The sequence below is a fragment of the Barbatula barbatula genome (genome assembly GCF_947034865.1).
Source record: "Barbatula barbatula genome assembly, chromosome: 2".
Lineage (NCBI taxonomy): Eukaryota > Metazoa > Chordata > Actinopteri > Cypriniformes > Nemacheilidae > Barbatula > Barbatula barbatula.
This window is the reverse complement of record NC_136767.1, coordinates 16,483,283-16,497,602: the sequence shown is the minus strand read 5'-3', so window position 1 is coordinate 16,497,602 and position 14,320 is coordinate 16,483,283. Positions and strand designations below refer to the sequence as shown.

Sequence of the window (14,320 nt, the reverse complement as noted above, 5' to 3'; positions counted from 1 at the left end):
TTTTAAAATGTTACAAACTTGAGTTGCTTATTTTATTACCAATACCAAAGTTTAAACACCAAATAATAATAATAGTAATAGCATAACATTGTATATTCATATTTAAAATATTAAATACTTTGTTTTTCTAAATATGTTCATCTTCCAGACCCTTATTCAAAGTTTTATGCTATGACCTTTTTGTGATCCTCACTTTTTTGTGCTAGAAAAACAGTGTTGCATGCCTTAACTAAATGCAATTATATTAAATGCATATGTGTTTGAGATATAGTTTAAAAGTAATTGCCATCCTTAACTAGCCTTAATGACTTATCTGCTTTAGTTTTTACATGGTTAGCTTGACAATGGTTTAAAAACTAAGCAAACCGTTTCAAAGTAGCTTCCCACATTGGTGTTGCTTTTTGTCTTCTAACTTGTAATGGGTGTATAAAATAAAAATTAAGCGTGGGTGGAAACACCTATACCAATTTGTTTTATTTCTCAATAGTAAGCGAACACTAATGTCATATTAATTCACATTTAATAGTATGGGTGCATTACTTAAGTTAATAGTATTAATGACTAACACTTAAATCCAACTCCTTGTGCTTCACATGAACTGACACTGTAGTAACTGTTGCTTTGATAGAAAACATATATATTTAGGGTGTAAAGGGAAAAACATGTACACTTAGAAATGGTCAAATTCTCTCTCTTTCGTCTTCTCACACACACACTCACATATTTGCTCTCCCACTCACTGTCAGGAGTATTGTGTTTGTCTGAGTGTGAGATGAAAGGTATGAATTCCACCGGAGCTCCTCTAGGATACCAGCTTTTCACACACACACACACACATGCATCTTCATTTTGTGCGAGTGTGTGTGTGCAACTCACAAGAAACAGTTTCTGTGTGTTTTCTTTCTCATAGACACTCACATTACAAAGCAATTAAAGCCACTGTAAAAACACACACTCACACACATATACACACACACACAAACAAGTTATACTTGGCTGACAGCTCAGCCTGAAATGCCTGAGAGAAAATAGCAGCAGATATCACACACTCAAACACACGTAAGAAAAATGCAATTGTGCTAATAGCAATATCTATGCAGAGGAGGTTATCTATTACACATCAATTACAGATGATTACACCTGTGAGAAATATAATACAAGAGACAGAAAGACGGGGAAATAAAGATAAAGAAAGGGGAAAGAGAGACTCTTGGGAATCAAAACAAACAAGCGAACAATGAAAAAGTTGTCATTAGAAACTAGACATCTCTGTCATCACACTTGTGTGTCTTTGTGTGTGTGTGTTTCAGCTTGTCTGTCATGGTAATCTGGACTAGAATAAGTGTAAAAACCCATGCCCTCATTTGTTTTTCTAACATAAACGGAAACTTGTTACACCATTAAGTTGAAAGCAAAACATAAAGTGGCTGATTGAAGGTTTTATGAACCTTTTAAACAGTGAGAATCACTTATAAAAAAAGTTTGTTATATTTCACTCTGATTGTGGGACCATTTTAAAATATTTAGCGGTCACAAGTATTGCCAAATCTGACATAGCACACACAGTCTCTCTGTGAGGACATATTGTAAAAACACACTTCTCTCTTGTTCTTTGTGAACTCGTCTATGTGTTTAAGAGAGAGAGAGTTGAGTGTGTTTTCTGCATTGTTTTATAATTAGATTTTCCATTTGTTCTGTCCAGCTGCAGGCGGAGATCACTGTCTCACCAATAATGGCTCTAAACTCCTTCTCCCCTCCATTTTAAATAATAATGAGACTTTAAAATGGCTGATTCAGACATATCCCTAAAAGCAGCTTTCCACAGTTCCTGGATCAGTAAACAGGCTTTTAGCCTGATCTATCCGTGGGCGTCCCGGGCCTCGTATTTGAGTGTTTTCAACCGAACCAAAGATCAGCGAGGAGAATTTGATCTCCCAGTGTGTGCTGAGGAGCAGGTCTTCTATACGGCAGGTACCCTAAGCAGCTTAAAACTGCTGCGTGCTAGATCTGTTCTCAGGTCAGTTAAAGTCAATAAAGGTTATTGTGATTTGGTCCTGCATGCAGAGATGACTGAGCTCAGATCAGCTGGAGATGAAAGCGCACTGGAGACTCCAGCTTCTCTGATGCTTTATGGCAGCATTTAGCTGACTGAAAGCGTGACCATTTCTTCGGACACACACACACGGGCAAGGAATGATGGGTTTAGTGAGTGTGATGGTTTGAGCTGTCGACTGGAAAGTGGATAAAAAGGATGGTCCAGCTTTGAACTAAGAGTGTGACTGATGGCCCACTGTGTGTGTGTGTGTGTGCGTGCGTGCGTGCGTGTGTGTGTTTGTTTGTCTGTATACCGAGCAGGTTCTCAATTGCTTGACTCGCAATGCCTCTCTTTGTTCATGAATGGGAGCATAAATGTGTTAAGTGTAGATATTTACTCTCAATCCCTCAGCGTGTACCGTTATGCGCAGTCCGTGCATAAAGTAAACCTGAGAGCGTGACAAACAGAGGTGTAGAAAACAACGGATCGCAAACGTCTCTTTACAATGAACGCTAACAGTTTCCCACCTCGCACCCGTGTGTTTGTTGTGTGTGTATTTGTGACAGGCCCAAGTATCCAAAGTAGGGATGTTGCGGCGATGGAATTTTCCCACCCATGTAAAAACACCGGTTGTACCGGTGACACCGGGGGTGGGGGGTCGAAGATGCAGACCTGCGCATTTTACGTTCTGTTTTAAAATGGCAGCAATTCGGGAACAGCAATTGCATGAATTAATGGTGGGTTCAAAATCTTTCTTAATACAAACACACAAAAATATAAAAAAGTACAATGACATTTGCTTATCTTAAACACAGACCTTACAAAACGAATAATCACAGCACACAATAAATAAAAAACATGTAAGTAAGATAAGTTGCCTTTATTAACTGAACAATTGTGCAACAAATACTACTACGAAGGGAATACGAAACGAAAAACGTTTATGTTTAATAAATGGCAAAGCACCGGCTTTTGAAAATTAGAACAAAAAGAAAGTTAAACCTTAACCGGCTCTTGACAACAGTGCTTACATATTCTACAACATGTTCTTTGCCTCCGCCATCGTCTTGTCAGTCAGCACTTCACTCGCCTCAGATGATGAATAAAATCTTACTCTTGCTGCTGATCTTTGCCGGGACACTTGTTCCACTTGTAAAAAATTACAAATGACAGTGAGGGTCTGTGCCGCGGTGTACAAGTGATGTAATCGGTAGGCGGGTGGACACCGGTGACACAGACTATCGCAACAATCCTAATCCAAAATCGCTTTGCAAGGAGAACTGCAGCTGTTGTACAAAGGAAAGCATGTTTGTGTTTGTTGTTATGAAGAGACAGATTATAGTCATGTCTTGCATGAGATAGATTACTTGAAAATGTAGTGCCTCTGTTCTTTTAAAAGAAAAATGGAGAAACTAGTGTCTAACATCTGGGGTTTACTTGACGTTTTAGGGTCTTACAAGATATTTGCATAATGAGTGATCAAAAGATGGAGGAAACAAAAGGGGCTCTAACAGTGAACAATAAATTTTTCTTAATTTCTGTTTATGTTACTTAATGTCCGTGTAATTTATGTTTATTAATTGTGCATTAACTATTGTTAACAAGCATAATTATTTTATTTAAAATTAGTAAATGTTACATTTAGGGATCTAAGATTAATAAATGCTTTATTTAAAATTAAGAGTTTGGTTCCAAAATGAGATAAATGTTTTTATTATGTCATCATGTATTTCTTGTGTTGTATTGTGTTAGTTAGCTGTATTGAGTTATTATGGCTTAAATCAAAACCAACCAACTGCAGTTTGATTGATATTAATTGGAATGCACAATAAAAAAAACATAATTCTTGAAAATATTTAAACGGACTTAGCACATTTTGGAACCAAATTCTTCAAATATTGTTCGTTGTTCGTGTTATTTACTTATGTTAACAAATACAACCTTATTGTAAAGTTTTATCATGATCGCTATAGTGGATTTTCCTGCGCTATAGTGGTTTTTTCCTGCTATAATGGCTTTTCCTGCAAATTTGTGTCTTTCTCCACTTCCGAAGATTCTGTCAAAATGTCAGAAAACTTCATGTATTACCATGTCTGAGTGACACAATACAAAACATGAATTCAATTACAATATCATATATTATATTCATAACCAAACAATATCCTTTGAGATAAAGCAAAGAAGATACAAACAATGTGACTGCTTCTATGCATTTCCCAGGGTACAGTGATGTTATCAGATTGTACTTTGATAAATACCAAAACATCATTATAATCAAGTCTGTGAAATCCCCTAAAAACCTGCCTGTTTACATACACACACACACATTTTCTTAGCTATATAAACAAAAGACATACCACAGGCTTCTGTTGTTTTTAGATGAAGCTTATTTTTATGACACTTCATACACTTCCCCAACCCTAAAAAAATGCGTTTTTAAATAACAAACACGATTTACTTTATTTATAAACCACTTTGACCTTTACGGAAATCCACCGGATGTCCCTAAGGGGCAGTTGTGTCAGATCTCACTAACTTCTGGTGACAGTTTTGTTCCCAAAGTCCAGCTAAGTAAACCCACACAAACACGCGCACGCACATACAGCAGCTGCCGCTGCTTCTCTTCTGTCGTGTGCTCCAGCAGACCCTACAACTACAAACATTACAGTCCTTAAAACAACACGAGACTCGGCGGACTCGGAGCGCGTTTGTGCGTGTGAGAGGCGTTTAAGGAGGCTGTGAGGGCCCAGTGGTCATGCTTGGTCAGGGACAGACAATGTGTGTTTGTTACTCAAGCGCTGTTGCTAATGAAGCACTCCCTGCATGCGCGCACACGCAGACGTACTATAAAAATTAAGTTTCATGCAAGCGCCCGTCTCTTTCGCTTTTAGTTATATTGCATGTGCTGACATGTCTCTCGTATAATGTCTACAGATATACAGTTTTATACAGATATACGCCGCAAAAATAAGTCATAGACATCTGAAGGAAACTCTGAGGATATAACGCTTGCAGCAGAACCCAACACACACTGGCAAACACACACAACACCGTGAAATGTTATCAACGACTGAACAAAAGCCACTTCACACACACTTCAGACAGAAACAGGTCTGTTGTGGAAATGCTGGCTGAGACAGAGGGATGTGTGTGTGTGTGTCGGCGTGAGTCCTCTCTTGCTGTTCAACATATTGAAACTCTGACAGAGTTAATCTCCTCACTGTCAACTCCTATTATAACACCACTGATCATGACACACACACACACTAACTCATGCATGCACAAACACATATACACATTCAGGCGTACACAATTGCAAATGCACACAGTCGCATGATTAAAGGTAAAAAGACTCAAAGAAGAATTTATATTACCGTGGATGACTGAATGTGCACATGAATGCATCTTAAACTGTGTACGAATTCGGTCTCACATGCATCCGGCAATTGCTATAGAAATGTATAACTTAGATCACAAGTTGAGACTGACATGATCCCTCAACAGGTCAAAGGTCACTGACATCTTTTCGTGAAATAATCAGAACGCATACATTCTTCAGACCCGAACAACTGCTGCGTACCAACCATTACAATTACTTTTTGAAAAATCTGTGTTTTGGGAACTATTGCGAATCGGTTACTGCATGTGCTCGCAACACTTACAGGAACGAAGTTTGTCTCATGAATAAATCTTATTTTCAAGTTTTAAACTTTTAGGGGCAGCTTCCCAGACAGGGATTCAATTAAACTAGGACTAGGCCTTTGTTAAACTAGGACATTTTAGGGTTTCTTTTTTACTAAATACTTTACAAAAATATATTTCTTGAGACAAAACAGTCGGACTGATATATTTTAAGATATGTTAAGATGTCACGAACATTTAACTTAGTCTGGGACTAAACCTAAGCCCTGTCCGGGAAACCGCCCCATAGGTATTTAGCTTAACTCTATAATAAGTTACCCTTTGAAGAAAATAATCAAAACAAACGTCATTTGTAATCATTTCTTTTAAAGACCTAAAGTTTCCCTCAAAAATTGTTCCTGTGTAGAGAAATGATAATAGGCTCCTATAAGCTTACTCTCATTAACACACACTACATCAGTCTAAAAACTTGCAGAAACTCGCAAAATAACAGTGTATTTATGAAAGCATTAAACAGGCAATTTGTGTTGGATTTTTACCATTCCAAAGCACGATCATGAGCTACGCAGGAAGCTGCTGCTTGCAGGCAGCCGAACACGCACATAGAATTTGCTGATTAAGACTAATTGTGTAGCACGGCGTGTTGAGCAAATGAACGAACACGTACGCATCAATACAGTCACTCACACACACCAAAACATAAGCAAGGTACTTCAGTAGCATTTTTTCAACTAATGAGAAACAGATTTCCAATTAGCTCCTCATCTCCTCTCTAACCCCTAGAATATGTCCAAAACACACACACATGCAAACATAGATCACGCATTCCCTGCTTTGTTCCTTAAAAACCCAATAGAAATGTGCATCATTGGCAGCAATTCATCACAAAATAGTTTCAGATTAGCGTGTATTCCTGATAAATCAGCGTCTACCAAGAACTCAAATGTAAATGCATTGTAACCAAGAAAACTATTTGATGACATAACTAGAAAGTAAACAGAGTTTCTCTGTTGTTTATTTGTTTCTGGGTGTAAAGTCTGTGACGTATGATGAAGGCAGCATGTTATAGCCAGAAATCGGTGTTTCAATGTGATAATTGTCCCAATGATTAGCTAATCTATTCGTCTGTCTCGAATTGTGGTCTCTATTCCCACTAGGGCGATACTTCTCTTTTCTTCCCTCGGGGGGAGAGGGGTGTCGTTTTTCAAATTTTTCTCAGTCCAAATTTTAACTGTGAACCATGCAGATAGAAACAGAACTATACATTGTAAACCAGCGGTAAGTGCGTGTGTGTCTGTGTAGTTGCATCTAGAAGTTATTAAATTTACATAATTGTGTCAACAGAATAAATCAATAAAGCTCTTGTTCCACCAAATGTTTTTTCCAGAGAAAACGCAGCAGTGGCTTCGGCGTTCCGTAAACTTTATGTTGATATAAATATCAGACTCCAAAGGGGTGGAGGACACAGCCAGTGTTTTTCTAATTTTACAGTCCTTCAATTATATTTTGCATTCAGTCTGACCTAAACACAAATGGCACATTATTACGGGTAAGCGAGCTGTGTGTGCGTGATAGACTCACTGTCGAGAGTCTGGTAAGAGGTTTAAAGAGTGACTTAGTGTTGGATGCTCCCATATGTCCGCTGCAGAGCTGTTCGCCCTGAGACCCATATGTCCTCATGAGAGTACTTAGGATAAGCTTTGCATTCAACAATCAATTGAAATCACAAGTATGTATTCGGTTGGTGCAGTGTGACGTTGTAATGAGATGATGTGGTGTTGCGTGTTCGAGATACGAGTCTGATCTTCTCTAAAACTCACAAACACACAAATTCTCATACTCTTACATTCTTGTCCCCATGTAAGACTCACCGAGAGCCCCACACACGCTCGTGCACAGGTGCATAGACACACACTGAAAAAAGCTAAAGAAAACATTAGGCACTTAAAAAAACAAGCACCAACTGTGGTTAAAAGTGCAGGCTGGTTTGAGCATTTGTTCCAGTGGACTTCAGACCCTCTCATTAAATGAGAAAAACAATTCACACACAAAACTCGATGATTCAGAGGGGTTCCGGTCACTGTTGAAAATGTTTCCCTAATACAGGAAAGTCCAACACCATTCTTTGCAATCCTTGCCGTTTTCTCAAACTTCTCTAAAATTAAAACTAACAGCAATTCAAATGAATGCGCCGGATCCAAGATGCTTGTGGGCCTCAAAATGTTTTTATTTAATTTTTCCACACAGGCCTATAAAAACAACTGATAAGTGCCCTTAAATAAAACCTTTAAAAATGTAAGTCTGAATTAAATAACTTTTTATACCTTTTATCAGTTTCATTAGATTTTTTAATTAAATGTCAAAAATGCCTATTTAATGTAATGTTTGTAATGTAAACTTTACTAACGCTTTTATGAATTGTTGTCCATTTTAAACAGGTTAACAATGTAACTGTTGTTTTTACATTTTTATCTTAATCTCCTCTCCCACTAAAGTCTTTTTACAGTTAACGCATATGAACAGTTTAAATAAAAAAAAGTGAATTTGCAATTTATGATGCTGTTATAATTTTACACGTGCAATTTATGTTTTCACGTCTTTCCAAATGCTCGAGTTTATTGTTCATCTTTTACAAGCCTTTTTGAGAGACTCCTTAATTAAAATATTTCCCCAGACTTCAGCCCAGATTAAAAACACATGTGCACTATTCCTGTCCCCGTTTACGCGCATAACTCGGTGGCTGTGTCTGATGCCTTATTCAGATGCCTACCTAGACAGCGTTTTTGCTCCACCGCATACGATGCTCGATATGCCCTCTGGTTTACCAAATCCTGTCCAGGTAGGGAGCTCACTAGGTTTTGATTCACTGCCTCTGCTCTACGCAATGCACAAAGAGCCCATAACAGTGTAAAACCATCATGTTTGTCAACTGACGCGCTAATTGAATCGCAACTTTATAACCGGGGTATATATTATCAAAAGTAAAAAGCGTTATTACTACTTCTGCATGCAAAACTCGACTTTTCCGCATTATTCTGCGGAGTCAAGCTTCGGTGGCGTCTCGAGCCATTATTCAGGTTAAGTAAACATGTTGGACGTTCCCTTGAACGTTTTATGAGCAGCAATCAGGGAGATTTTATGACCGTCTAGGAAACCCCTGCTTAAAAACCTATTAACTCTCTCTCCCCACTGACGCGCTACGACGCGACTCTGATTTGATCAATATGACAGGGGCAAATAGACGCCGGGCCGCCGGGATTTGGGCAGGCCGGTGGCGGACAGTCAGTTCGCATCTCCTGGGAGAAGCAGAAAAGATCAGCACGCGCGAGATGCTTGCGTAACCCACAAACTAATCAAGCTGATCTCGGGCTATTTTTTAAGTGTGTTGGGAAGGGTCAAGGCCCTTGATAAGGCCACTGAGACAAACTATTTATCCAAACTGTTCTTAAATTATGTTTTTCGTATCAACATTAAAAAAATACGCTGTACTAGCAAATACTGCTATCTAGAGATTTAGAGAGTTGATGGTGGTGTGTGATAGCTTGTATCCCCGAGAGTCATTTCGAGCTCGAGATGAACCCCAACACGAACGCGAGGTTCATGTCATCTTACCAGGGATCGAGATCTCAATGAGTAAACGTGATGAACTTGAAAACGTATATGCGTATATATAATATATATATATTACAAAATGTAACGCACACGAGCACTTACTTAGAATGTTGTGAATTCCACACGACCGACTCCAATGATTTGGCTGCGGGTAACGCGTATCTGCACATGACTGTCACAATCCAGAGATAATATTTCCACGAGCCGTCACTTCCAGCCATCTTACACGGTGCACGGAGAGACACAGCCCCGCAAGAAGATAAGATCCTTTCGATCGACTGTACTCCGGATTCCCGAACCACATTCAACAGAGTGGCGTGTAGGTCAGGCGTCCTGGCGGAGGGTCTCCATGTAAACTTCCAGATCCAAATTGTTACTAGTGTTGCCTCGAGAAAGGTGTCGCACGATGTAGCACGACGGCTTCGGGGCCAGCGTGTCTCTGCGTTACCGAAATCACCTCGTTTTCGTCTATTTGTTAAGTTTCTAATGCCGACCTTAAAAAGGTCAAATCACGCCCGATAGATTGCGAGAGACGTACAGCCAGGTAAAAGGGTCTTTCCCTGCTTAGGACCGTCAGTCCCGCGTTGGGGTTCGGCTTGGTGCACAAATCCGGTCCTGATCATGTGTCAGATATAAAATTAGACTCCTCACGCTTTTGATCCTCGTTCTTAGAGATGATCGTAAATCCCAAGTTAGTAACACTTTTTGTCTGAAATCTATCGACCTATATCCATGTTCAAAGTGTCCGAGGACAACGCTCAACTTTCAGTCACAGGACTGACAAAATACCTGTCCGGTTCCATTTGAACGTTCGCTGAAACAACGCGTGAAAAGAAAACCTCTCGCTATGCAGCTTCTTTGATTGTTGGAGATTTTGCCAAGGCGTTTCAATTCATGCTTCCCTTTGATAGACGGGATATCGGCTACTGTCCGCTCCTGGTAGCGATGCCAAAAGGAGCGAGCGATTCCATCCCGGCAATATAAACAGATGGGGAAACTCCAGCGGCTCGGTGCTTTTTCAGAGAGTTAATGGAGCGTCTTCCAGTGTCTGGTGGTGTTTGAAGTTGTTCGGCGCTTGACCGTGGATCCGGTGCGCCCACAGTCAGTCCCGTACACCGTACAACGCGCAGTGGCTCGCGATCCATCACCTCCACTCCCACCGAGCTGGAAAACCCCGCCCAACTGGGAAAAGGACCAATCACATTGTGTATATAAGGTGACGTCTCAACATGGTGTCCCTCTGTGCACAGATGCACGGCGGGTTTCGGAGAAGTTGAGCTTGCAAACACGTTTATTTACACAGATGTATAGCGATTTTTACAGATAAGATGGTTAAGAACATGCAAACCGTGCTTTAAATGCAAACTGTTACCAGCCATTCGCACATACACTATGCTGTAAGTTATTTTTTATTGTATATGAAGTTTCACCGTTAATTCATGTTTAGTCTTTTATGTCTTTAGTTTGTGCTGTATTTTTGATTACTCTAGTTTGGCTCATTATATCCGCCAAAATGTTAATATCCGAAAATTTAATTTCAAAACTCTCGTCCGTTTTAAAATGTGTTGGAATTCGTAAGGCATCACAATCACAGCTAAAAAAATAAATCGAGTCTTCGCAGTGTGTTTAATAACAGATTTAACATCATTATCCCAAAGACATCCAAGAGAGTGACACTAATGATATTTGATGGTCAAACAACGATAACGCTAATCCTTTCCGTAGTCAATACCGCCCCCTATCGGTTGTCAAAATCAGCCCACGCCGCCTCCATCTCAAACTCATTTCATTTTAGCTTTTTTAAATAAGTTTGACTTTATAATATAGTATGATTCGTTTAAAAAACAATGCCCACTTTGCTACATACTTATACAAATTATATATCATAAATAACAACATAATTATAAAAACACATTCAGAATTGAATTGGTCAGTATAGTTGGGATTCATTCTTTATCATTTAAATTGCACATATGTTTTGGCAATCCAATCTGCAAAGTTGTGAATTAATTTGTGGGTACTTCTTCTTCAGTAAGATATTCTGAGTGACATATGGTGCTGTGTCATTCTACAATACCACCAGTGTGTGTGGTTCTTGAGAGGGCCATATGTCTTCAGGATGGTTTGTTCTCCGGCGTGTGTTTAGATAACATAAGTGTGCTTTAGCTTTTTTCTTTTTGAGCTCTTGTGTGTGAAATGTCAGTTTATTCAATGCCCACATTAAATCAGGTCTGAAAGGCAGAGCACACATTTCGAAATGATATATGTGGAGCCGTGCGATCTGTTTAAAGAACTCATCAGCACTGGAAGAAAGTGCAGTGTGTGTTCTGGGACATGTTTTAGTTTGCTGGTGTCTGAATGTAAAAGTTATTGGAGCTTTGGAGACATGCTGCTTTTGTGTGTTTTGACTCCTTACTTGTCTCCAGCTTTGTGTTATTTGTGCATTTCCTTTCGCTCAAGCACAAATACCTGAACATTCCTTATTACACCAGTACTTGCAATGTATAGCTCTCCATGCCAACCTGAGAATTTCTGGCAGTTTTAGCCCCTGTTTTGAATGGTGTTTTTTTGAATTTCAGTTGCATTTGGCAGAAATGATAAAGATGTTGCAAAAAAAGTTCAGAAAAAGAAAAACCACACACACAAACACACGTACACATCGACAAGTTGTAATTACTGTAGTGCATTTGTCTTCACTAATATGTCCACACTTTGAACTTGCATTTGTTGCATACTTTAACATGTGTTTGATTTGTTTATCTTTCATTGTAATATTTCAAAATCATTTAGATTACGTGTTCGATCTGACATCACATGTTAGGTAAACACAGATGTTTTTCGAAGCCAAAAAACTTTCTCATGAAAAACGCTTTACTAAGACCTTTCACTTCCATTCAAGACTATTATGGTCATTTAATTTCCTAGAAAAAAAGCATACTGGCTATAATGTTTACTTTTTTGTACTTTCATAATGTTTACTTTTCCATTTTCAAACTAAATATAAAAGATTCCCAGCATAGAGAGCACAATGTGTGTAGTACAAACATACAGTGAGTGTATATTCGCACATACATTAGTATGCCATGTATGCATTTTTTAAGCATAAGCATTTCTTTCCAGACAAAAAGAAGGCAGGTGTTAATAAGGATCGGACGTAGTTTGGGTTGTGAGGACGGTTTGACAAAACTCCACCCTCTTTCTATTCCTTCCTACCTTTTGTGCATGAGAGAGGGCATTATTTGGGTTTGGTCCAAAATACAGTAGATTCATTAAACAGTGCTTTTCAATACTTTCACTAGTTTGTCACAAGTGTGTGTGTGTATGTGATGGGGTTGAGGAATGGATGAAATGGAGGAACTCAGGAGGGTGTTGATGGAATATTCAGCCAGATAATAGACCGATTTCACACACACACACCACCCCCCACCCCAGCACACACACTTCTCTCTCTCCCACACTCAGTCAGTAGGGATTCATGAATGACAATCCAATGGTGCCCCACCCAGAAAGCCCCCCGATAAACCCAGCTCAACACACACTCAGCAGAACACAGCAATCACAAAAAAACATTTGCACACAGCGAAAGCATCACATTCCTACACTCCCACATACAGACAGAGTTGAAAAAGCACTTGTTAATATTGCACAAGCAAAAACGGAGACACCTACACACAAGTATGTACCAGCACACAGTGTGCCAGTCTTCTAAGAGCATGTGCATCTGGGAATGTGGCCATAAGCAGACGATCTGGTTGTCACGGTGAGCAGTGGGCTTGGAAAACTTCAGTGTCTCAGTATGTGTGAATCAGTGCGTGTGTGTGAGTGTGTGCGTGCATGTCTGAACCAGTAAACTTGGCGTGAAATTGTGGTGGCGACTGTGACCGATCTTCATTTCCACCCTGACAGTGGTGCTTACACACACATATTACTGCCTTTGTTCCTATACACCAGGTTGGGGAGAGAGAATGTGTGTGTGTGTGTGTGTGTGTGTGTGTCCACAAGTTGATTGGCTGCACTTGTGAGGGAGGAAAACTAGGAGTAAGGGAACTTTATGAGTGGTGTGTGGACTAATCTAAATGGTGTGTCCATTGTTTGACCAAATCTTTTTTAATCCAATAATATCAACAGGTGTAATTAAGTTTATCGAAGTCTATAAAATTGTTCTCATTAATATAGTCAAACATATCTACACATGTGCTTGTATCGAATAATACATAAAAGTGGTGTTAAGTGCCCTTAATGATTGTTAAAGCAACCCATTATGTTCGGCAAATGGATCCAATATTGATTTCATGTCATTGAGCGGGTGTCCGTGTCTTAGGTTTGATCGTCTTTCCTCACTCTTGAATAATGTATTTCTAATGGACTCAACGCTGCACTTACATAGTCCATTTAACGTGACAGGATTACGATCAATCACCGATCAATAACCTTTAACCTCTGTGCAGGTTGTTCTTTAACCACAGTTCTGAATTCAGTTCAGATGCAGAGTTGGCCTAGGAGTTGCTTTACATCTCAACAGGAAGATTTTTGTGGAATTGGGTCATGGCTAAACTCACATGCAAGCCCTCCGGTCATTTTTCCCCGAGTTATAGCATAATTTGCTCTATTTATGGTTTCCTTGTAAATGCTGTTAGTGAAAACAACAACAGATATTGGTGAATAAGGTTGAGGATTATATTTACGCGATAATAAAAATAATTTCCGTAGTCAAAAAAATATATATATTCACTTAGAGAGATAATTAACATAAATAAAATAAATGATTAAAAGGGATACTTCAAAATAAAATAAATAAACCCCAAAATTTAATTAATTTGTTTCACCCATATGTCATTCCAAACTTTATGTAGTAAAAATATACATCAAGAAATTAAAGGAACTGTTCACCCAAAATTGAAAATTCTGTCATCATTTACTCACCATGGAGTTGTTCCAAATCGGTATAAATTTCTTTGTTCTGATGAACACAGGGAAAGATATTTGGAAGACGGTGAGCAAGAACAGTTCTTGGCCACCATAGACTACCAT

At 39.1% G+C, this 14,320-nt stretch overlaps 1 protein-coding gene across 1 annotated transcript in view; it reads right to left on the bottom strand.

Moving 5' to 3' along the window:
* Positions 1-10,472, bottom strand: part of efnb1 (ephrin-B1) — a 31,144-nt gene extending 20,672 nt beyond the window's left edge. The window contains exon 1 of the mRNA XM_079474780.1: positions 9,392-10,472. Coding sequence (XP_079330906.1) covers positions 9,392-9,510 — 119 coding nt within the window. The 5' untranslated portion in view covers positions 9,511-10,472. The remainder of the gene's footprint in view (positions 1-9,391) is intronic.
* Between the last annotated feature and the right edge of the window lie 3,848 nt (positions 10,473-14,320).